At 42.9% G+C, this 25,170-nt stretch overlaps 1 protein-coding gene across 2 annotated transcripts in view; it reads left to right on the top strand.

Annotated features, from left to right (window-relative positions):
* The window catches only part of ADIPOR2 (adiponectin receptor 2), a 43,465-nt gene extending 18,295 nt beyond the window's left edge, over window positions 1-25,170 (top strand). The window contains exons 2-8 of one of the 2 annotated variants that reach the window (XM_039707955.1): window positions 3,165-3,397; window positions 15,744-15,863; window positions 17,665-17,836; window positions 18,264-18,450; window positions 19,462-19,649; window positions 20,843-21,036; window positions 22,426-25,170. In XM_039707955.1, coding sequence (XP_039563889.1) covers window positions 3,233-3,397; window positions 15,744-15,863; window positions 17,665-17,836; window positions 18,264-18,450; window positions 19,462-19,649; window positions 20,843-21,036; window positions 22,426-22,557 — 1,158 coding nt within the window. In that variant the 5' untranslated portion in view covers window positions 3,165-3,232 and the 3' untranslated portion in view covers window positions 22,558-25,170. The remainder of the gene's footprint in view (window positions 1-3,164; window positions 3,398-15,743; window positions 15,864-17,664; window positions 17,837-18,263; window positions 18,451-19,461; window positions 19,650-20,842; window positions 21,037-22,425) is intronic. The other variant, XM_039707954.1, reaches the window with a different exon arrangement.

Raw genomic sequence — 25,170 nt, 5'->3', positions numbered from 1 at the left:
TTAGGAAAAGATCATCCTTCACTGAACTGTGAGTCATAAAAATTTTATGATAGAACTTAAAGACTACCTATGCCTTTCCTGTTTATAATCTTCAATGCTTTCTTTCATTTGTAAACAAATATTTCAGGCTATTTGCACTTCTGTGTAGGCACCTTCCATTTTTAAAAAGAAATGAAACCCAGTAGTGGTGCTTTTGGCTTAGCTTTCATCATGCTTACCTTTGCATGCTCATTTAGGGCAAGCATATTTAGCACTGTGAGGATCCTGCATGAATGGCATGGAAACATCTCAGTTCACTGAACAATCCCACTGTCATTTCAAGAAACAAGAACTTCTATTTCTGCAGAGCTCTGAAGATCAGCTCTGCTGCTCAATGCAAATCTGACTGGCTGGAGGTGAAATGCATCTTTTATTTTTAACCTTAGTGAATGCTTGGCAGCGAGTGCTGCTGAAGTAAATCCTCAAGGCCTGATGTAAATTGGCATTCCTCTATCTTCTTCTATTAGGAGAGCCTTTTGCAAGCATCTTGGCCAAATGTGGTTCAGCCTGTTGTGTGGTTGTACTGTGTCCCAGAGCATTGCTCTCACAAAGTCACAGAGGTGATGTAAGGACAGGTATTAGTCAATGTTGGTGGTGATGCAGCACACAGTGGCAATGCTATTGCTTAAATCTGGCTTAAAGAAGAACCAGTAAAACTTGCTGGTTAAACGTCTCATGAAATTGCCCAATCTGTGGAACTAACTAGGGCTGTTTCTACTGGCTGCCTGTTTGCAATGTGTGGAAGAGCAGGCAGGGGATGTGCCTATGTGTAACTGTTGTTTGTAAACAGCTGCTCTGCTTACTTGCATTTTTCTGGGTTTAGCTACAGCTTCAGATTGGTTCAGTGTACTTTTTGTGGTTTAACCCCAGTGGGCAACTAAGACCCACACAGCTGCTCACCCAGAGTGCTCACTCTGCCCCAGTGGGATGGGAGAGAGAATCATAAAAGAGAGAACCTGTGGGTTCAGATAAACACAGGTCAATAAGTAAAGCAAAAGTTGTGGATACGAGCAAAGCAAACCAAGGAATTCATTGACCACTTCCCATGGGCAGGCAGGTGTTCAGCCATCCCATCAGGAAAGCCAGGCTCCATCACATGTAAAGGTTACCCCAGCCAAACCCAGCACAGTATTGTACTGAAATCATCTCTTATATTTGCTTTTTCAATTAAGATGCCCATTAGCTTCATTTCAAACTGTAGCTGTTGTTGCTTACTCTTTTCTTTTTTACATCAGTTTTGCCAAATGGCAGTATGATTATGTCTTCATGTGTCTTGCATAAAAATAGAATTGTGAATTGGCTGCTTGAAATATGACAAAAACAGTTAAGATTTCAGTTCTGTGGCTTTCTGAATATTTGTTCCTGCTCTTAAAATCTACTTGCTCAACTCTTCACTGAGCTTCCTGTGTAATGTTGCTAAACCTCCTCTGAATTCTCCTGTGGCTCTTGTGTTTACCAAGCAAACAGCTGTGGCCATTTGAGCTGTTGCATCTCAGGTGGAGGTTGCTGACCCTGCAGTGAAGGTAGCAGCAAGGTGGGGATGCCATCTGCTCCACTGTCAGATTGTCACCTTACCATCCTGGGTGATGAAAGCACTGTGCCATGCTGAACTCGGGCAGCTTGAGGTGTCATTTAGTTCTGCAGAGTCTGTTACCTGCTCATTAGCAGCTCTCTCCTCTGAGGATTGCCAGGCAGCTGAGGGGATATAATATTACAAACTGCTGCAGCAAAATTAACTATAGCCCATTTGTCAGAGCTGAGAATTATCTTGCAGTGATCATATGTAAATGAAATGAGTTCCTGTAAGGACAGAATACATTATTTATTGGCTTTTTGGAGGTGACATTTTATTACAAAACTGCCAATATCAATTCCCCATCTTATATTTTTAATTTTCCCTCCTACATTATGACGAATTTCAGCATCTTTTATTGGGCAGTAAAATTCCAATTTAATTGTGCATACTGGCAAGTTAGAACTTGTTAGATGGGTTGTTTTAATGTTATGTGTTAGTCACATCAGAGCACTTAGGTGCTGCAGTAAGAAGAATGACACCAGGTGATTAGTGCAAAAAGAATAGATTGTCAGAGTGATTCTGAAGCCTCAGCTGTGGCTTCGCTCTCATAACACATTCTGATGCTCTCTGGCACCCAGACTGCAAAGTTCTCTGGAGATTGTGGCTCCCAAGGCTGCCACTGTCACACAGGTCTCTGAACTGGCTGCTGAAGGGACACCACACAGGGGTGTACAGACAAATGGGTAACCAAAAATACTCCTGATCAGGGCTCAGATTAACAGTGGTCATAACTTTGATTGATTTTTGATCAAATCTTTAGCAAACTAACTCAAATTTTGAGTTAAATTTACCCTGAATCCTTTTTGCAGTGTTGTAAGTGTAAAAGACAGTTATTTTCTGAGTAGGAACCATGGCTTATTGTTTTCTGGGGGATTTACCTGTTTCTGATTGCTCTGATGGAATGAACAGTGTTTGAATTTGTCTCCTCTAATTCCTTGCACAAGTAAAGAGACAAACCCATTCCTGGCAGTGATTGTGACCATGTTAATTTAAGCAAGGGAAGCATAATCACACTGTGTACTACTGCCCTCCTTGCAGTCTGTCTAAAATTAGTTGCTGCTTGAGCTTTGCTTGATTGCTATTATACCAGGAGTTAATGTCCTAGTTTTGGGGAAACCTAGTCTGGATGATGGAGCTTGGGATGATATGAGCTTCATACCTACAAAAATACAATAATTATAGAGTACCTGTGAGAAGTAGTCTATTTCTAAATAACATTAACACCCTGCTGCTTGCAGTTTTGTAGATACAATTCATGAAAATTGACTGGTTTTGTAGATTTACTGCTTTTTGAAGCTCACTTTCTGTCACCTTTCAAAGTTGTGCTTAACTTGTGTTAGGATATGAAACTGTTAGTGGTCTCAAGATGAGAATTCATTACCCAGCAGTGTAGAAATGTGTGTAATTGATCCTGTGGGATTTGGGGCACGTATAAAAGCAGTTGTCATAGCTGTTTGGTAGCTTGCAAGCAAGCTCTTCTTCTAGCCAGCCAACTTTTGCATTCCTCTTTTTAACTTCAGTTGAGTTACACGAACGATTTTTCTTTCAGAGCCAAGACATAATCAGCCAAACTGAACCAAGAGGAAAGAGAATATTTGAGAAGGCCTGCAGCATCTCATGAACGAACCAACGGAACTCGATAATGCTGGTTCTGCAGAGCCAGGTCTGCGGCTCAGAAAGGGACACATGTCTGACCCTGCAACCACACAGGCAGCCCTTGAAGAGGACAGCTCTCAGCAGAGGCTTCTAGGGGAGCCACCACTGTCTTCTGACCAGGAAAATGTAAGTCATATCACTGATTACCTGTTCGGTTTCCTAGGGAAAATGAGTTTTGACCTGCGTGCTTCAGTGTTTTAATCTAACTTTTGGAAATGTGGACCATGAGCCTACAACCTTTTAGTAATAATACCAGGAGGATTCCAAAAGTGTTCAGTTGAATAAATGTATGGGAACTTGGGTGACAAGACTGAGTGTAACTAGTTTTACCAGCTTTTATGTGTTTATTTTGTCCTCAAAGAAATAGGACTGGTTTGTTTTCTACTGAGATGCTGTTCATACAAAAAGATTTTTGTTCTGTAGTTTTCAATTAATTGTAACTGAAAGGAGAAGTATTGGCTCTGGCTGCTTGTAATCAGAACCTTGGATAATTGGTATCTTTTTGATGATTAGGACAGAAAAATCTGTTTGCAAGCATTCTTGCTGGAATTAGACTGAACAGTGCATGGTGCCCTATCTCGGACAGTAGCCAGTAACAGACTCACAAGGAAGAGCAAAAGGGTGGGGAAAACCCCTTGTGTTTTGCCTAGGACACTCTCCCAGTCTTTAGCAGATGTTGGCTCACAGATTTTCTGAGCCAGTGGCAATGTCTGTAAGTTTTTGGTGCAGGAACCTTTATAAGTTTTAGCAGCCACAACATGCAGAAAAGTATCCACAGCTTTATTAGGTGTGCTACAAAGACACAGTCCAAGCACTGGACAAAAGCACCTTCTGGTTAGAGATTTCCAGAACTGTAATTAATGCTTCTCCCAGGATATATTCAGATGGATATCAGCATAGTTAAGTGGAAGAGGCATTCATCTTAGGCTCACTATCCAATTTATCATGGATTAATGAGTTTACTGCATCAGCTCAGTCACAGCAACTGTGTGGTTTTAGCCAGCAGCAAAAACATGCTGGTGCTACTTACTGTATGTTGGGCTGTGGCTGTAATTGCATTTGCCACAAGTTCTGGGTGTTTGCATGGCCCAGTGTCATGGATCAGCTGACAGGAGAACTGGAATTTGCCTTCCTCAGCTTGATGAGTTGGAGCCCTTACAGAATTTAGTTCCAAGCATTCCTGTAATGAGAAGTCAGGAGTGGTATTCATGTCTAGTAAGCCAAGCCAGTGCACTCACAGTTGTACTGCAATAACTTCTTTAGAACATTCTCAGTATCCTGATAAGGGAAACACCCAGAGTCTTTCTCCATTTTGTGGAAGGTTGTGAAACATGTGTTTAAGGTGCAAAGTCTTGGCCAAAACTGGTTAGAAAAAGAAAAGTTGAGTTGTGCTAGCAGATACTTTGAATTTTCATGTTTATCTGTTGGTGTGTTTGGGATCATCTGCTTTGAAGGCTGTTTTCATTCTTGTCTCTGACTTTCCTGGTTGAATAATGAGAGTTACCTGTAGCCTGTGGATAGGATACCCAAAGTAAAAGTCCATAACTGATTATGTGTTTTAGTTATTTCTATACATTTGCTTAGCTAAACAGAAATTATCTGGGTGAATCAGTGTTTAATTCCAGCATTTTGGCAATGAAACAGTTGAAATACTTTCATTCTCTCTTTCAGGCATTCGTAGCACATGTTGTCTTTTTGATTTTTTTGCTTTCATCCATACAACAAAAGTCTGGGTTTTTTTTCATTTTGGCTCACTACAAATGTTTGGCTTTCTTGGTTTTTGATTTCTCTTTACTGGTCTTCTAAAGTGGTGTCACAGAAATTTGTTTTTGCCATTTGGGTCTTGCTGTTGCATCTTAATCTGCATCACTTTCTCTGTCATATATGGCCTTGTACTTTTAAATTTTTTTTTCTTTCTTTTTTTTCCTGTCCTCTGTGATTTCTTGGGTTTGTTAGCATGATGTCTTTAAATTGTTTTTTGTCTTAAAAAGCTGAATAATTGATGCTTCTAATGGATCATTCCAAAACACTTTGCTGTCAAAACTACCAATATTGGCTTGCCAAATGGCCTTTATTATGTGATATTCTGCAGTTTTCCAGATAATCTGGAAAAAACATTATGCTGTACATCTTCCCCTGCCTTGTGTAAGCCTCAGCACAGCTGTTGCTCAAATGTCAGCTGGGATTCACTCTCCAGCTCTGCTGTGCATTCTGGCTCTGTGCATCTGTCTCAGCAGAGCGACGTGTGTTCCTTCATTAGCGTGGCTGCTAAGTTCAAAAGCCTCATTTTCCTCTGGTCTGGAAGAGATTCATGTTTAGATAGCAGCAATATGAGGATATTGTTCTTGGCTAGGTGGCAACAGTGCTCAGGCACTCAAGCTAAACACAGCCTTGTAAAGGGCTCAAGTAGTGCCCACTCCATCAGTGCTCTGTGCTGAATGCAGCCCCCGTGCAGCTGGTGGCAGCAATTCCATGATGGATGAGGGAAGGCAGTGAGGGCTGTGTCCTGTCTGGATGGTGGAACCACTGGTTCTACTTAGGAAAAGCTTTTATCATAATAAATATGTGTTCTAAAAGGTACTGGACCAAGGACGTGAGGATTTAGTGTAGAAATATGTATATTTTTATCCTGTGATAATGTGGCATTGTTTGTTTTCCCAGTGCCTCCTATTACCGTGCTTATATCATTGCAGCTCTTATATAAAATCTTCTCCAAACTCTCCTATACAAGATTCCTTTCCCTACTTGTATATCCACTTCCTGCTCCACTTGTAGAAGTAAGCAGTCTAAGCTCTTAAGAGGTAGTAGTTGATGAATTTTTGATGAATTATTTTAATAGCCTAAGAGGGAAGGCATGGAAGCATGTCATTATGTTGTTCAGAATTAATTTCAATCTTCCTCACAGCTGGCATTGTATACTGTGTGCTTATAATTTTGATGGACCAAAATATTGGTCCTCATAAGTAATAAAGCATTTTTTGCTAAGAAAATGAAGATGGTACTAAGAAGTAAGATTTACTCCTAAAAGTTTTTTTTCCTGAGGCTTTTGACCCTGGCACCTACCTGGCATTCAGTATATACATGTAGCAAAGAATTACTAGCCACCAGCATAGAACATGTTTATTCAAAATAATAATAATAACACAGCTGCATCCTTCTGCTAGTGCTGTCAGTCTGCCAATTTTATGACTATTCCTATGACAAGATACAAATCATATACCATCAATATCCTTTTTATACCTGACCCTCTCAGTCTGTGTTTTATTCTATAACTCTTTGTTCTCTCCTAGAGTGCAAATATGTCCATAGATTATCCCTTCTTCCCAATACCAGTTTCAAGGACTAGATACACACTTGCTGTCTTTAAATGTGAAATTAGTGCAGTGGCAGGTGAGTGGTGAGCCTGTGACTTGGACAAATAGTAACCATTTGTCTGCATGATTAGCACTTGATTGTGAGAAAAGCATCAAGCAAAAGCTGCATAATTCTTCTCATTCCTTCAGCAATTTAAACTTGTTTTCCTTTGGTTTACAGTATGTGCTGATAAGGCATTTTTCAGCAGGTGCTTCCCTCCTGTAGCATCCTGGATTGCCTTGCCTTTGGGACAGCATCCTTTCTTCTGTCGCCGAGTTTCTGAGTCTTAACTGCCTTTGTAATTCCAGCAGTGATAGTTCCTAAAGAAATCTCTCCTACCGTGGCTTTGTTAAGCTGACACAATCAAATGCATGTGACTTCTTACCATGTGATGAATGGGTCTTTATGCAGCCCTGAAACCCTGTGCTTGACTCTTTCCTTTTGTACTTTAACCTGTCAGTGACAGGAGGTAAACAACAGAACCATTTTCTTTGCCTTTGTTCCAGTCTTGGGTTTTTCCCCGTGCTTGGATGACAATTCCTTTCATCTTCCACGAAGTTGAGCTGCTTGTGCAGCTGTCCTGTGAGGCACCAAAATGTGCCCATAAGGTGGAGACCTGTTGCTTTGAAGTGTTTGATAACCTGCAGTAAGGTTCTGGGGGGAGGTTTGTGTAGCCCTCAAGTCGTCTGAATGGGCAGAAGAAATTTGGGTAAATACTCCTGGATTGCTTTTCAGGGAGTATGGGCTTTGAAGGGGGAACTTGGTTGACCTCTGACAAATTTCATGGTGTCTCCATGTACTTACAGGAATCTTTCTAGAGCATAAATACCAAAGTGACTTGAAGGAGGAAGGCAGAAGGATGTAACAAAATTTCAGGTACAAAAGAGAATTTTTAGAGTAATTTAGAGTGAGCAAATGACTCAAGGCTTTTAACTTGAACTTACTCAAAGCTTTTTCTGTTACAGAAGTGTTTATGTATTATCTACAAGAGCAGACTGTAGACAGAGTTTTTGGCATTGCAGAAAGATGCATGTAAATAAATGGAATTGTTTACTTGACTTCCTGGTGCATGCCAGCTGAGTGAAAAAGGCAGGTGAAGTCTTGAAGGTCAGAGAGAGACATTTGAGTCTAGGAATAGTTTTTCTGGGGAAAAATATTTGTAAATTCTGATTGTGTGAAGTTACATACTTTGTAGATCCACTTGCAAGTTTCAAACAGTTTAGCTTTCTTTTCAGTCTGGCATTTTTCTGTTGATTCTTTGGAGTTATGACTGAAATCTTGGCATTTACTTCTGTATTTGCCTTCTTCATTCCATTGCAGGTTTTGTTGGTAGAGTGTGAATGGAAGAGGCCTGGTAAAATCAAATTTGAGTTCCCACCAAAGCACATTTCCTTTTGTTCTAAAGCTGATTGTGTTCAACTGTTGTTGTTCTGTAGATTTCTTTATCACCTCTTCCATTCCTTCATTTTTGCAACTCTTGGGAAGAAATGTTAATTCTTTGAAAGCATGTGAGTTGACATTTTGCTTCAGATCAAAAGATCTTAACATCTGCATTTCTCCTTCACTTGCTGTTCTAAGAACTGGAAGTAATGTGAATTTTGCTCATACTGCTAGTCACTGAAGTAAGTGCTTGAATAGAGTAATTTTTTTTTCTACAGCAAACCATTTTTTGATACACAGAGCAGAATATCTCCAAGTATTCCCACTTAGACAGTGTGAAGATGTTTATGGAGAGGTTTCCAGGCCCCACAGGCCTGAGCTGGTCAGATGCTGGTGCCTCCCTCTCTGGCATTGATGTGCCTGGGTTATGAACAGACTGTCAGAGCCTGAAAGTGCAGGAAAGGCAAACTGGTGATCCACCCACTGCATGGGCAGTGCCCACAAGGCTGGTGACATGGAGGAAATGGCCATGCTCCATGTCTGCTCTGTCTCCCAGAAAACTCTCTCTGGGGTACCCAGGAATTTGTCTGGGTGACGGCTGCTGAGTTGGAGCTGGATTCAGCTGTGTCCTCTTGCTGGGACGTGTTTCTGTGCTCTGGGAGGGCAAGTGTTGCTGCTCAGAGTTTGCTGCCTGTCAGCAGGTTTTGTAACCATTGCTTGCTGTGCTGTGTGTTGAAACTGGAAGAGAGAGGGAGTAGTTCTGTTTATAATTCACTGGCACAACAGTTTCCCTGCACAGGGGTTAGATTCCATGGGTTTTGCCTTTGTTCTCCTGAAGATCCTATCTGCCTGATTTGGGCAGCAGTGGGGGGGTGGGTCGACCTTGTACAGTGATATAAGAGAAAAAATAGTGTTGTACTGGTGGGTTAACTTGCATCTTCCTCCAACTGTTTCAGATTGATAGACTCTGCTGTTATGTTAAGTTCAGCAGTACACTTTCAATCTCTCTTTGTTTATTTTTGTAACAGAGCATTTCTTTTTCCATAAGCCCAGCATGCTTGTTTTCTTTTTCTGTTGTCAGGATTAACAATGGCAGAGGAGCAGAAAATGGCACATGAGACTCTTCTGCAGTAGAAGCAATTTCTACAGGCCCTCCCCCAAGCTACTGCTGAGCACATGCTGGCATTGAGGCCCTGGGTCCTTGTCTGATAGTGGGCTTTGACAGAAAATCAATATAAAATCAGAAAATCAGCTCAGAGATTCAACAGACCCTTTCCATCTGAAGATATTTGAGAAGGGAGCTAGTTCTAATCAGAGTGTTCTAGCAAGGCTGCTGCAAAATGTGACTTTGTCCTAGGACTATTTGCTAAATGAGTTTTGAATGTTAGTGCTTGTTTTTAATGAGTGCCAGCAAGCAGTCACCCATGACCAGTTGTGTAAAGCTGTTTTCAAGTGCTGTATTAAATGGACTGTATCTTTTATAAGAAGGTGACCTACAAAAGAAAAACACTAAACTCCAGGAACTTCCAAGTACTTGACATTTTGACCAACAGGCCTAAAGGGTTTTGGCACTGTGCTAATGAAAGACTTTTTTTGGTCCAGTGACAGCAAAGGCAGCTTTGCACACCCTGCTTAGAGGTTTCCTTTTGGAAATTGGCGTGGCTGTGTTTACAAGCTTGTCAGGGGGAATGTGAATTCTAAAGGACAAAGCTGTTGTTTTAAAATAACTAGATATGTGCAGAAGTTAGGGGAAGTCAGGGCAAATTTTATGCTGTTTGTTTTATTTCTCACAACTCAAAGAATATAAGTTGATGAAATTCTGGAAAATGTGCAACAGGCTTTTAGGAGAAATGGCATGGCAGCCTGCACTTAATGCTGCTGCCCCCTTAGGAAAGGCTGGTTGATAAAAGGTCATAAAAGTGACAGAATGGGCACAGAGGAGCTGCTGCTGAAAAAAAGTCGTGGCCAGCTGAAAGGGATGTTACAGAGCTGCCATTAGAAAAATAACATTTTTATATTACAGCTTTGAACGTGTCTTGGCTATTATGCTGAAAGCTCTCGAGTTACTGAATCTGGCACACTGCCCCAAGGAACATAAAATGATTTGAATGTCATGTTAAGCACTATTAATAATTCATCTGATGAGATCAAGATAAACAAGAGCAAAAACTCAGAGTCATGTCTAGACTTCGTGACTTCAGTTTAATGTGGAGGATAACAGTGGTATTGTAAATGCAGCAACATATGTTTTGTAACGTGAGTTTTAAGAAGAAAATAATGTATAAGTACCGTGTCATATAATATGCCATGACTCAGTGTTAATCAAGACATTTGGTTTTGCTGAGCTGTCTTGCCTGTGTCCCTACCAAGGCCCAGAGTTTTGCCAGGACACTGATCAAGGAAACAGTGGGGAAGAGTGTCTGTCAGCACCTGAAGGAAGCAAGAATATTAGAACAAATTCAGACTGCATCATGCTTTGAAAATTCCTGTGATGGCGGGCTTAGGGCACTGGTGATATCTTGGTGGTGAATTGGCATCACAGACAGCTGAACTTTGAGACTTGGGAGTTCATTAACTGCAGAGCTTAACACTACATAGAGGTATGTGGGTGGTCAGTTAGGCTCCTGGGTAACTGAGTAATGACTCTGTCTGAGAGGAAACTCTAATGCAGAAGACTTGTGCCCTTTCTGGGGCCTGGGAGAGGTTTAGTGCAGTTGCTAGTTGTCCTGGTCTTGACTGGGATAGCTAATTTTCCTCCTACTGGCTGGTACAATTCTGTGGTTTGGATTTAGGGTGAGAGTGACACTGATAACACCCTGATGTTTTAGTTGTTGCTAAGTAGTGCTAGCTCTAAATCAAGGACTTCCAGTGTCTCCTGCTGTGCCAGTGAGGAGAGGCACAGGAGGCTGGGAGGGAGCAGCTGGCCTGGGCTGGCCAAAGGGATATTCCAGACCATGGAACACAGAGCCAGTGCCTGAACTGGGGGGAGCTGCTTGGGAGCTGCTGGTCTCTGCTGGGACACAGGATGGGCATTGGGGGTGAGGGAGAAGGTGACCACATTTTAGAGAGAAAGGTGGCTCCATTCAGATTGCACTCATCTTTTAGTTTGCACACTCAAATGACAACACTGACAACACATTCTGAAGTGATGAACCAGAACTTGTTTGTCACCTGTGCAAGGAGCAGTCAAGTGCAAACTCTGAAACTTTCTGGAAATCTTTAAACTGATATCAAGAAACTACAGACCCCTTTGCTTGAAGTCCATTGAACATAACTTAGGCAAAAGTGGGAAAAATGTTTCTGGAATCTTTTTCTGCAGTTATAGCTTGACTTCTAACAGGCTTTTCCATAGTAAGGGCATTATTAAACAGCGTGTCTGTTAACAAATTTGAGAGTGATGGTATAGAAACTGCTAGTCTTTGTGAGAAGGATAAGCTGTTGTAGTAGACAAGAGAAGTATTTGCATTTACTAGAGCAGGTTTTACTGCACTTTTCTCTGTAACAGGATCTCTGGCTATGTGATATGACATTTTTGGACTGCATTCAGAAGATAAATTCTTGTACTAAATGTAAACTTTTTTTACCTTTTGTGCCATTGCTATAAAAGTGAAGTTTTACTGTTAAACTTACTTAATGATCAGCACTGTGCAATTGAGCTCTTGGGTTTCTTGCTCTTTGTTTGCTCTGGTTCTCTGAGCCTTGGCTTTGGTATTCAACCTTTTTGGTCCCTACCAAAATATTCTCTGGAATTCTTGTTTAGGTGATGATCTGTCCCTGGAAGTGTGTTGCCTGGTTCTCCATACAAAGTGATATAATTAAGTCTGATTTCTACCTTTTAATTTACATTCTTGTCTGCCACTGTTATCACAAAATAAGCTGTAACACTTAAAGTAAAGTGAATATTGATAAACCAGTAAAGCTGGTTCCTCTGGATATTTTCACTTGTCCTTCAGATTTATTTTATTCTCTGGTACCAATTTATTTTATTTTCTATTACTCAACTCAGGTTGTGTTTATACATCTGTTGGATAATTTCCATCTCATAGCTACCTGTGCTAGTTTTTAGTAGCTTTAACACTTTGTGAATTTGCAAAGGGAGTAGGATGAAAATTGGAACCATTGCTTGGCATTTCCATAGAGTTAAGTGTCCAGACCTTTTAGAATGTTTGTATCCAGAAGCCATGATGTTTGATTAATGTGAAAGACTGGATGTAGGCATTGCTGCTTGTGTTCAGCAAAGGAGTGACAGCTGCTGATTGTAACAAGTTTGCTTGTTACAAACCAGGGGGTTTATTTAAAGATACTCTAAAATGCTCTGAAGGCTTCACAGAATTGTCTAGTCAAATCTGAGATGCTTTAAAAGAGGTTGAGTAAATTAGATGATGTAAAAAAACATCTGAAACATCAGCTGAATGAAAATCCCTTTGGCCTATGGCCTCGAAACTACAAAGGCAGAAGTTATTCTTGAAGCACTTAATTCAGGATATACCATAGCTCATTAAAAGTGGGATTATCAGAGTTTTCTTCTGGCCTCTCATTTCTTGCACAGTTTTAGGCAAGTGATATTATTTACCCAATATGTTTCTAATTTCAAAATGTGATTCTGTGGGCAGGACTTAGAAATAGTTGAAAATGTGTCCTAAAAGAATGTGCTTGCTTATGTTGTTATGGTCTAGAATTACTCGTGAATTTCTGATCCATCAGCTGAAGATAAGAAAATAATGAGTCAGTGATGGAGGTTGTCACAGTAGAAATATTGCACTATGCCTTCTGAGCAGGAGAGTGGTGTTCTTTCCTTCCAGTCATGGACTTGAGAACTGAAGGCCAATAGACTTCAGATATCCAAGTGAAAACTGGTTTTGGTGTTGGGCTCCACTGCAGATTTCTGACTTTCACCAAGCACAGTTTACTTGTTTCCCAATGAGACACTACAGGAGGGAGTCAAGGGAGGATGGGTGTTCCAGAACAGGCCTCCTTTTGCTTCCTTAGCAAGAAAAGGACTGAGAAGCTGAGCTTTAGGTTTTTTCCCCTTGAATGCTAATTTTGAAGTTTAATGGCAGGAAGGAGATAGTAAAATCAATTCCATTTTTTGGCAGTAATCTGGACTGTGTATATGATATGAATTCCTTTTATCACCAAAAGAAGCTCAGTAATGATTTGTTTGTAGGCACATGGCCAAAATGCAAAGATTTTGGACTAGCTCAGAAATAGCTGTGCTCTTCAAGCTTTACAGTCTGTTCAAATTTAAGCCTTCCCATCATTCTAGAAATGGGAGTATGTGCAGAGGGGGAAATGAACATTTTTTGGCTTTGAGTCACTGGGCAGACTGCAATGAATACAGGCTTTGATTCTGTAAGGGACCTTTTTCCCTGCAGTCCACCCAGTTGTGTAAATTGAGGGTTACTAACTTGTCCACCCCATTTGAGCTGGTTATTGTGTGCTGCTGGGGGAGGGAATTCTAGAGCAGCTAAAAGGCACAGCAGTGCTGCTTCTAAATGGAACTTAAATGCCAACCTTGCTTTTCTATAAGGCCTGCTCTTGGAAACCAAAGGTTTCTTTGGTTTCTGAATTGTGCAGACTGTCCATGGCAGGGCACTTAGTCTAGTTGATCTTTACAGCTGCCTTCTAACCCAACCCATTCCATGTTTCTGTGACCTTGAGTTAATTATTTATGATACTGAAAACCAAGAATCCTAGAGAGCTCCATTAGTAGAAAAAGCCAGTAAAATTGACAGTGTGGGGCAGCAATGTCAGTGGATGTTGTTGAGTCAGAATGAAACCAAATTTGCTTTTTAGTCCTGTGCCTAACAGGAATTGTGCCTATTTTAGAAGGATATTAAAGCTGTTTGCATCTTTCTGTTGCCTCTGCCTTTCTGAATAGGACTAATGGGCTAACCTAGGCAGAGTGAGTGTATTTAGTACTGTCTTTTTCTGCTGGAGAATCTGCTTAGAGCTGGTCAATATATCAGTCACTGCTGTAAAATACAAGATATTGTTCAGAGGAATTGTTCTCTGGAATGATAAATGAAGGTGAGTAGACGGTGCAAGGTACATGGGTTATTTGTTTAGGCAATCAAGTTTTCCTAGTGTGGACAAATGTGAGGTCATCCATAAAACTTGAAGGATGTGTAGTGTGTGTTACATACCAGAAAGTGCATTCTGGGTAAGCAGAATTGGGTCAAGAGCTGGGATGGGGCCTCTTTGAAAGATGAAGCTTCAGTGACAACTGCAAGGCTTGAGTATTGCAGGGCTTGGGCACAAAACAGGTATGAACATGTCATTTCTCTGTCAAAACCCCCAAAAATATTGAAGGCTCTGGATAGCTCACAGTAGGCTGGAAGAAGTCTCCTTTTATTTCTTCAAAAATGAGAATTTTAAGCAGCTTATTGAGTTGCCTTGACAGAAATAGTTAATAAGGCTTGACTCCAAGGAGAGAGCTGTAATGTGGGACAAATGCACAGCCAGCTCCCATTCCTGGCTTGAAAGTTCAGGGCATTAATCTGAACATTACTGATAATAATTGGGAGATAAAGTAAGTGAGGTTATATACTGTATTCTCAGTCACTTTGGATGGTATTATTGATACATCATCTTGATTTTAAAGTTGTTAACCATGGTATGGGAATAGGAGGGGGAAAAGTGTTCTGGGAAATGTGGAGGAGGCCAGTCTCCCTCTGTGCTGACTGTGGAGCTTTCTTGGCGTGGCCGTGGGGTGTGTGGCAGCTTTCTGCATTAAGTCTTGAGGGTGCAAAAAGCTCCTTCTCTCCTTCCTGGCTTCCTCCAGTTTGTTTACCTTGGAAGTTGAAATGTTGAATGGAGTCTTTGATGGGCCACGAGCATTGTAGGAAGCAAACAGGAATGTAGAACTTCCATGGCCCCCTGCTTTTCTTCTCCATGGGAAGCTGGAGTGTATCAAAATATGCAGATGATGTGATAAATCATGATAGAGCAGAAAACTACCACACTGTTCCTGTAAGGTTATTAATGATGTGCACCAGCCTGATATCCCAGCTCAGCGGATTATTTTAGTTTTCCTTTTCATAATTCTCTTGGTACACCCTGAGGATATGAATGTTTCTCTTTATTTGAACTTGGCTTAAAACTCTGATCCCTGTTACTGCTTTTCTTTGATAACTTGCCTTTGTCTAACTGGCAGAAGTTTCATAGTAGTTTCTGAAATACCTTGAAAAATCAAATGAATGAGTAAATTCCAGTACTGGATTACAAGCTGAACAGAAGTGTCAGTTAAACAGAATAGATTTTCAGATCTGGAGTGCAAATTGAGGTGAAACATTTCTAACAAGGTAAATGGATTCCTCTCCTTGACTTACCTTTTATTACCCTGAAATGCCAGATACATTATAGAGGCATTAACACTGGCACAGTGACATTGAAACATAAAACAGGGAGTAATCCTTCCCTAGAGGTGGGAAGGCTGCAAGCCTCAGACTCCATATCTGGGATTTAATGCAGCGTGACTTAGAGGAGCACTGCTGGCTTCCAAACCTGCTGGAAACATGTGCAGAATGGATTAGACATGTGAGTTAGTTCTCAGATACCTAAGAATGTAATATTTTTTTTTTTTTGCTTGTTCTTCTGAATTCTTTTCTCAGTGCCGTACAAGGAGAGACTTCTTTATTTGCCAAGACCTCAAATCACAGCTTTGTATGGAAAACAGAATCACCTTCCTCTGTTCATCTTTCTACAAAGTGTTTTCTCTATTTTTTTTCCCCTCCAGTGTTCTGAGGATAATAAACACAATGACGAGCCACCTCAAGAGGATGAAGGTTTTATGGCAATGTCACCTCTTCTACAAGCCCACCATGCTATGGAGAGAATGGAAGAATTTGTGTGTAAGGTAAGGGCACGTGGAAACTGCTGAAGTAATTTCCTTCTCTAGGAAGCTCCAGCAGACTGTACTTGGAGGAGTTGCACTGCTGATGTGAGGGAGAGGAGGCTCTCACTGCCCTCAAATGGGCATCTCATGTTCTAAGTGCCAACACTGTGCTTCCTCAGCATCTGTCTGTCACACAGGATTAAACTGTAGAGCTTAAACAATAGGGATTTACAGCTGAGACTCCAAAGCTGATCATGCAACTCAGGTGTGTCCCTTGAGAAACACCTGTGAGTGCAAAGCAGAACAAAAGCCTTCTGGTTCCAGGCACTTTGACCTACAAGGTCATTTGACCTGATTTCTTCAGTTTGCAAATATTTTGCTTTTCCAGCGCCATTTGCATCTCTTGTAGAGTAAGCTTTGTGCCTGACTGGAAAACAATGCTGTATTGAAGCCGTATGTAAGTAAATCCATTGTACATTTTGTCATTGTTGACCTTGGCTCAATTTTTGCTACTTTTTAGAGCCACTGGGCTGTGTCAGTCTCTGGCCCTCCTTTCTTGCTGAAAGGAATGCTGCCCCTTTATACACTGGTTCCTGCTGGTTTTATGAGCTATTTTGGATATTTTTACAGAGGGACCCTAGTGACTTGGTGGTCTTTTGTGTATGGATCGTTTTGATATTTTGCTTTTGTTGATATTTTTTTTACTATGCATCTTTGCCTCTTTTAAAATATTTCGTAGGGTGGATTGTGTAAAATGAATTCCCTCCTTCTGTTTCTACCTCAATTCACATTTTTTGTTCATGAACTAAACCAGTTATTTCCTTGTTGAATGTATTTAAGAACCCAGTCTTTAACTGGGCTGGTTATTCTGAATGGCTTCGTTTTGCTTCCATGCACGAGTGTGGAGAATTGATTTAAAAACTCGGAGCTCTTGTTGTTGAAACTGAAATAAGAATGTAGCTTTTCAAACTTAGTGTTTCAGGAACCTTCAGCCTTGCTCCTGTAACTCTAGCCAGCCAGCAAGCCCACGGAATCCTGCAGAAGCAGCCCCGGTACATAAAGCAGCTCCCTGCTCCCCCTGTCCTGAAGCCTCCATGTGTCTTGTGTTACTGCAGCAGTGCTGGGAACATCTGTGCACACTTATTTCCTCTGAAGCCAGCTGCAAGAATAGCTCTGTGCACAAACCCCCTCCCTCCCTTTAAAGAAGAAATCCCATGGAATTGAGAGTCATGAGTCTGTTGCCTTAACTGCCCTGTCAGTGTTTGTGAGCTTGGGAGTGTTTTTTTTCCCAATCTGAATAAGGGGGTTGGACTCTTCTTGCTGGCCTCTCACCATTTCTCATTTTCTGGCCCCTATTAGTGCTAATGGGTAGCTTCTTTTGCTAGCCTTCCCCAAATGCTAGCAGATAAACAGGTTGGCTTGTGGTGGAGGAACAGGCTTATTTATTGATGGAGAGAACTAGGTGTAGGCTTCTTCAATTAAATGGAGAAGGTGGCCTGTAAAATAACAGAATGTGGAAGTGAATGAAATGTTTTCTCTTCATCAGCAGTAAAAACACCCAAGAGCCTTCCCGCCCAGTGGAATGCTGAAGTATTTCTTTCTCTGATGGTGCAGTTCATAATGGTGCAGTTTTGAACTGGGAACAGAGACTTTAGCATGATATTTCCAGTGTAGAACCTTTTCCCCAGAGATGTTCCATCAGCTCTCCTGTGTTCACTGTACTCAGAGGTTAACTCCAGCACTTGCACTAATGTGGGTTCTGTATTTCCATGCTCTGAAGGAGCTGCAGTCCCTGCATGTCACTGAGCTCTTGTACCCCTAGGTGTGGGAGGGCCGATGGAGAGTCATCCCCCACGACGTGCTGCCTGACTGGCTGAAGGACAATGACTACCTGCTGCATGGCCACAGACCACCCATGCCTTCCTTCCGGGCTTGCTTCAAGAGCATCTTCAGGATACACACGGAGACTGGCAACATCTGGACTCACCTCCTAGGTACTCCCAGCTTGCTTTAATCAATCCTGAATCTCATCCAATGGTTTTGTTGTTCTCAAAGAAAAGAGAGCAAGATAGAAAGGTCTGTGGGGTTGTCAGCATTATCATTCCACTGGTAACCTGCAAATTAGCAGCTTGGTATCCCTCTCCTAATTTATCCCATCAGAATTTGATTGGACGTGCTTAATTATGGCATACTATACAAACAAATGTATGAAACATTTCCCAATAAATAAATTACTGTTAGATCCTTCTTTTCCCAAGTGTGTAGGTGTTAATTGGGATTGCGTTTCTTGCCACAGGAACACGCTTAAGCTGCAGCTTCTGTGAATGTTTTCAGCTTGTGAGAGCCTTGAAGGGAGGTGGTGATGCTTGTAGAAAGAAGAGCTTCCAGTATGCATGAGCTTGACACCTTGCTGTTTTTCAGGATGTGTGTTCTTCCTTTGTCTGGGAATCTTCTACATGTTCCGGCCAAACATGTCCTTCGTAGCACCTGTGCAGGAGAAAGTGGTCGTTGGGCTGTTCTTCTTGGGAGCCATTCTCTGCCTCTCCTTCTCATGGCTCTTCCACACAGTTTATTGCCACTCAGAAGGTGTTTCCCGGCTCTTCTCCAAGTAAGTGCCTAGAGAACAGGGCAGGCCAAATAGGAAACAGGTGGGAAAACAGGGCTGGGATTTGTGCCTGGAGCCCCAGTGTGGGAGTCGTTCATTTCATGACTGCATGTACTTTGGAACAGAGTTGAGCAGAGATTTAATGCAGCTTCTTCTAATTATAGTTTGTTTCAACATGAGTTTTTGTGCTGTCATTTGAGTCTTAAAACTCCATCATTTTCTGCTGTTTGGCAGGCATGTGCTTGCATCTTGCTGCTGTAAGTAATATGCCTTGAGCTTAGTTGCAGGACTTTGAATTTTTAGTGCAGCCGTTACTTCTTGTCATTTCAGCTGTTCTGACTTTGAACCTGAAACTTATGTAAGACAGTTCCACAGTGTGTATCAAGATGTCTTGGTCTTTTGGTTTTACTGCATGTTCTTTTTTTGGCTGGCTGCTGATTATCTGATATTTCCTAAAACTGCTCAATCAGGATTCTGTAATCTGCAAGACCACCTCTAAAGCAGCCCAGCAGTTAAAGTCCCCTACTGAAAAATTAACTACTTCAGCTTTTGCAGGGGTATTTTGTCAGGGCGTGGTGAAAAGCAGTGGCTGTGGATTTCCTTTTTCACATGAGTGCACAAAAAACCACTGTGGTCACTGAAGCTGATGCCCAGATAGCTCTTACTTGTCAGATACTGAAGTGTTTGCCTTGGCTGTGTTCTCAGAAGATACTCTGTGCCCTGTCTTTAGAGGCCTCTTGCAGTGCTTTTTTCCTCATCTGAAACTAAAATGTGAGTTCTCCTCACAAAGCTTTGGTTGCTGAAGGTATTGCTGATGTCTGTCTCAAAAATGGCCTTCCTGGCTGTCAAGGTAATCCATTGCTGCAGGAGGAAGAGTTGCTGTCAGGACCTTACAGTGGGAGTAATTTAGTTGCAGTGAGAAGTAGACAGTTGCTCTACTAAACAAGAGTGTGTAGGTGTGAGGATTTCCAAAGGCTCACACTTCTTATGACACTGATTTTTGTTTTCTTCTAGGCTGGATTATTCTGGCATTGCACTCCTCATAATGGGCAGCTTTGTACCATGGCTGTACTACTCCTTCTATTGCAACCCTCAGCCTTGCTTCATCTACTTGATTGTGATTTGTGTCCTGGGCATTGCAGCCATAATTGTCTCACAATGGGACATGTTTGCCACCCCTGAATACCGGGGTGTAAGGGCAGGTAAGACCTGAAATCAACTGTTCCGCTTCTTGACTGCCTTTCCTGCTTCCTGCTTGCCACTTGGAAAAACCACCTTGGGAAGACTTAAGAGGTTTAATTTTATAGACCTAACATTCTTGAATTGGGAGCTTGGTGGGTTTTCTTTCAGCATTTATTGTACCCAGCTGGATGCACAGACAAGGGCTGGTGCAAGTCCTGAAGTGCATTCCTGAAATGGACAGTAACACATGCAGTAGGAAAGGTGGTGCAAAGGATTTCTAGCTGCATCTAGCAACTTTGTTCTCAAAAAAAAAGACTGACTGCTTGGTGTGTGTATGTGTGCTTGTGCTTTTTTTTAACACTAGACTCAGACTCTACCAAATCATAGAATGATTGAATGAATCTGAATGATTTTCCTGGGTAAAACACAGAGTTAAGATAAAGACTGGTTTTCTCTTCACATCATCAAAAGAACAAAACCAGATTTGGTTTCACATTTTGAGGTAGGAAGAAAGAGAGCTTTAGGGGGCAGCTATGGAATGTGCACACAGCTGGGCTGAATAGTAATATTTCTTGTTTCTTAACCTGCCCATGCTGTCTACAGTAAATCCAGATTTCCTGGACAGGTTTGGGTACCTTCAGAGCATTCAGCTTTCCAAGCTTAAAATCTCTATACAGGACATGAATATTCCCCCCATGCCCACTGTTTTTACAAGTTTTCTGTCCTTGCTGCTAAAATCGAAACAAATAATCAGTGTTCTCTTATATGGCAGATCAGAAGAGCACAGATGCTGCTTTTCTGTTTGGTAGGAGTACTTGTGCAGCATATGATAAACAGTCTCTTTGTTGTGTCTCCTTGTCTTGCTCTTGAGCGTTGTGGTGGTGTGAGGCTCGGTCTGCGTGGTCTCAGTTCCCTCTACAGGCCAAGAGCAGGAACTGGCCTCCCCTGCACTGGAGCTGGCAGGCACAGTCAGTAAATGAAACATTCCAGCTATCTGCTGGGACACACAACTGAGTAGCTTCTGGTGTATGAAGGAAGTTGTGCATTCTTGAGCTTCCTTTCCAATAAATCTCTTCTGGGGACCTGCAGCTTCCAGAGCTGTCACCCCTCTGCTGCTTTGGCAAATGCTGAGTTTTCCTTCCGTAGCTTTTGTGTTTTCATTGTCTCCCTCTGCCTTCAAACCTGACTCTCCCACATTTTCTTTACCTCCCAGGAGTATTTCTAGGTCTGGGTCTTAGTGGGGTAATTCCCACTCTGCACTTTGTCATCTCTGAGGGGCTCCTGAAAGCAGCCACCATGGGGCAGATAGGCTGGCTGGCACTCATGGCATGCCTGTACATCACTGGTGCTGCACTCTATGCTGCCCGCATCCCGGAGAGATTCTTCCCTGGCAAGTGTGACATCTGGGTGAGTGACTGATGAGGAGACCAGTTTGACAGCTGGTTCCCCTTGAGCCTCAAGGATGTTGTGTCAATGTTTTCTTACTGCATCTTCAGGGGCCAAATGGCTCTGGGCTCTCTGAGCCTGGCTGAGCTGGTGCCTCTCTTCCCAAGTTGTCACAGCCTGGCTGGTCTGAGGTAACTGCTGGTGTGCAGATTCACCTCAGTGCATCCCTGGGTAGCTTTGAACAGATGGGCAAGGAACTGCAAACATTTGTGTGTGTGTGTGTGTTGAGCATCCTGCCAAGACACATCTTTACCTTGCTCCTGTGCAGAGCAGTACGTGGTCATTTCATTGATGGTCAGCGTGTTCTCTGGGATCTTCCCCGTGTCTGGCTCCTCATCTTGCATAGCCAGGGAAAATGCTGGACAGAGATGGTAGGATTTGGGGATCTCTGGCCCAGAAGAAGGGATAGTGGGATTAGCAAGTGGGTGGGTGGGTGGGGGAAACTTGGTATGAGGGGAAGAAGCATGGAGACTGGAGGAGAAATACCTGAGGAAAATGTAAGGAAAGAAGCTGGGTGGAGCAAGAGTGGAGAGGAGGGGAAGTGGCCCTTTGGAAGACCACTGTACTTGCACTCAGGATAGTTTGAGACCCCTAAAGAAGAACAGAAGTGAGAATGAGACCTGGGGTGTTTGGGCAGCTCGTGCACAGCACCAGTTTGCTTGGTTGGTTTGTTACTGTAATGAGCTAAGCTCCAAAAGCACTGGTGTGCCACCAACTCTTCCAAGCTTCCCGTGAAGCCTGCAAATACACATTTGTAGGAATATTTCGGGAGCGTTATCCATGTTGGTGTGGCTTCCCCCAGACAAGGGCATGCTTTGTCCTGTAGCTCCCTCACAGTTTTCATTCTGCTCTACTCCAGTCAGTGACATCCTGGGCATTCATTCAGAACATCCAGTTGTTTCTAGGTTTTAGTACAATATCATGTTTTTGTGTTCTGTTTCTCTGTGTTAGAGAAATAAAATACCAGCATGCAGAATCCACTTGGTAAAAGACACCTGTGACCAGAGCAGAGTTTGTACCTGTTATCTGTATGAGAGGGCCATTTTTGTCCATAAACCACCAGTGTGTCTTGTGGAGGAGCTAATTTTGAAAGTGTCCTGCTTAAGCCTTTTACCTAAGGCTCTGAAATTCTCCTCGTCCCTTTGCAAAGATGACTTAGAGCAGCTCTTTAGCACGTTTTTTGTTTGACCAGCTGGTTCAAATGACTCTGAAGTGCAGGGGGGGGGACGTGTGTGTGCAGAGCATTGGATGATTTTGCTGAAGGTAGCAGAGGGGTGGGTTTAACCCAGAGCCTGGCGAGCTGTCACCGTGTGCTGCGGGGCTGAACCCGCTCTTTCCTTCCTCCTGCAGTTCCACTCCCACCAGCTGTTCCACGTGTTTGTGGTGGCTGGCGCCTTCGTGCACTTCCACGGGGTCTCCAACCTGCAGGAGTTCCGCTTCACGGTCGGAGGGGGCTGCACAGAGGAGGAGGGGATGCAGTAGGAGCAGCTCCAGCCCCCGAGCAGAACCAAAAGAGAGCCGCCGGCGCGGCGCGGCACCCGGGCTTAGCAAAAGGAATACCTAAGAAGAATCCAAGTTTCAGCTGATGAGGCGTGGAGCTTCATGGGGATTCTGACTAACCAAGATAAATTCTATACCTCAAGCAATGGAATAAATCAATTTGAAGACCAGGAAATTCTGAAAACATAATTTATTCTTGGGATCTACAGATTGAGCTACAGAGGACCCTTTCCAAATCGGCTTCTGTTCAATGCCATATTTATTTGTAGAATTGGGGAGGGATAGCTTAGCAGTTTCCTTTTTTTTAAAAAAAGAAAAAAAAAAGTCAAGGTTAAATTTATATCCTCTCGGAGGGTTCGGGCGTTGATTTTAGATGCTCTTTTGGGAGAAAAACAAAATGTAAATAAGATTTCTAACTTTCTGTTTAAATAAAATTTATATAAATGTTTTAAACAATGGGTGGGGGGAAAAGGGTTTTTGTAAAGAATGCAACATGCAAGTACCACACACTGTTTCAATTTTGCACAAAATAAACGATTGCAGGAGGACCAGGTAAAATTCCCAGGAGTGAAGCACCCTGGCCCTGTCGATTTTCCTGGTGGCCAGCGTGCCCTGGGCAATGTGGGGTCCTGGCCAGCACCTGGAGTAGGTTCGGGATGTGTACAGGAGGGTTGTGAAGACTGGATTAATCATGGTGTCAATCCAGGTCACAGTGTGAGCACATGGATTTGCTCCAGTGCCTGGAAAGGTGCATCTGCTCCCTGCCCCAGCGGGGGGACAGCAGCATTCCCAGCCTGTGTGCAGTGGGAGGTTTGGGATCGTGGATCCTGCAGTTGGTTGGTTTGGGTCTCATTGCAGGAGCTGGAGCACGGGGGGATAGCTGCATGTGAAATGGCAACAGCCCAACTCCATCAGTGCCTGCCTGAGCAGAGGCCCCAGGGAGAGGAGGGCTGCCCCTGCAAGCCTGCTTCATTTGCTCTGAGGGATGGTGGGCACGGGCTTGTCAGAAGGTCGTTGAGCATGTGAGGGGAAACAGAGGGGGGTTAAGAGGGACTGGAAAGAGGAAGCTGTGTGCTCCAGGAGTTAACAGGCACTGCAGACCTCGGGCACATCACCATCCTGTGTGTCAGGCTCCATGTGCCAAGGCAGTTTGCAGGTTTTTCTTTTAAGGAGGAATAAATCCCCATTTTTTTTTAATTTTTTTTTTTTTGGTCCTTAGGTCTGCTTTCCATCTGTGCTTTAGCAGTGGGACTGCTGGTATTTCTTAAGCCTAAACCTGGGAGTTCAGCTGGATGGCTGTGGTGCAGACACACCTCCTATATAAGGGGAGGCAAATACCCTTCTCCTGTGTAATTGATGTAGCTTGAGCTTTGGAGCCCAGTCAGAAGCCAGACTGAAGGAGAATCTTTGGAGTCTTAAGGTGAAACTTGAACGTTTTGTTTGTTATGGCACAGGTATTGCTTGGAGGCTTTAGCTGGAAATTCAGAGCAATTACCTCTCTCACAGATGAGTTAAACAGCTCATACCGTGCAGTATTTCACAGGGAAGGAAGGTAAAGGGTGTTTGGTTGTTGTGTGGGGTGGTTTTTGTTGTTGTTGTTAGTTTTGGGTTTGTTTTTTAGATTCCCTCAAGTTTCAGTTTTCATTCTTCAAGGGAAAGAGATGGATTGCAAAGATCTTCCCATCCCCTGGATGTCAGAGTGTGTTTTGGGGAGTTGCTTTGTCTGATGGAGTCAGGTAGAAGCAGAGTGCCCTCCTAAAGCTGAGTGGGCATTCAGGCTTCCCCCCTGGAGTGCAGTAAAGCCTCTGAGAGCAAGGCCAGCTGCAGAAGGAGGTGCTGCAGCAGCTGCAAGTATAGAGGGATGTGCTCTCAGTAGGATCCCAACACTGGATGCCTGTAGGGCTGGAAGTGGTTTATCCCAGGTCTGTGGTATTTAAATGAAGGAAAGGGCACTGTTACCTTGGATGCAAGGGCTAATGGCACTGGCAGCCCAGACAGGCTGGGGAGGTGCCTAAGGAAGTGTGCTGGACTCTGAGGCAAGCGTGGTACATATCAGCATCAGAGCTGGCTGGAAGGTGCTGTGGGATACCTCTGAACAGTACCAGCAGAAGCAGCAGCCTCCATCCTGGATCATCCCACGTTCACTCCTCCAAGGGTGATTGTAACCTGGTCCTACACAGCACAGAACTATTACAAAAACACAGTACTCCACCTGCTATTCTTAACCCAGTCTCTCTCTGTTCAAGAAGTTTGTGTGTTCCAATAAAAACAACCTAGCTGTGCACTTTTCTGTAGCTTTTGCTGAGAACTCTTCCCAGGTTGGCACCTGAATGCCTTACTCTCAGCAGTCAGAGGCTTGCTTGCTCTGTGTGCAGGTTATTGCCATAGAATAGTTAGGACCTACAGCTTCTTTCCTTCCCCATTAAATAGTGGCCTTGTTCAGTATATTTCTTTTTAACAATTGCTTACTGTTGGAAGCAATGAAGCACATTCTGGGGTTTTGATGGCTGGGGACTCTGGTGATGGTTCCATATAAGATGGGATCTTATTACTTGCTGTATTCTTAACTTCTGCTAATAAAAGAACCAAATTGAT

The sequence above is a fragment of the Passer montanus genome, unplaced genomic scaffold (genome assembly GCF_014805655.1).
Source record: "Passer montanus isolate IOZ18808 unplaced genomic scaffold, ASM1480565v1 scaffold20, whole genome shotgun sequence".
Lineage (NCBI taxonomy): Eukaryota > Metazoa > Chordata > Aves > Passeriformes > Passeridae > Passer > Passer montanus.
This window is presented reverse-complemented; position numbering and strand designations above follow the sequence as displayed.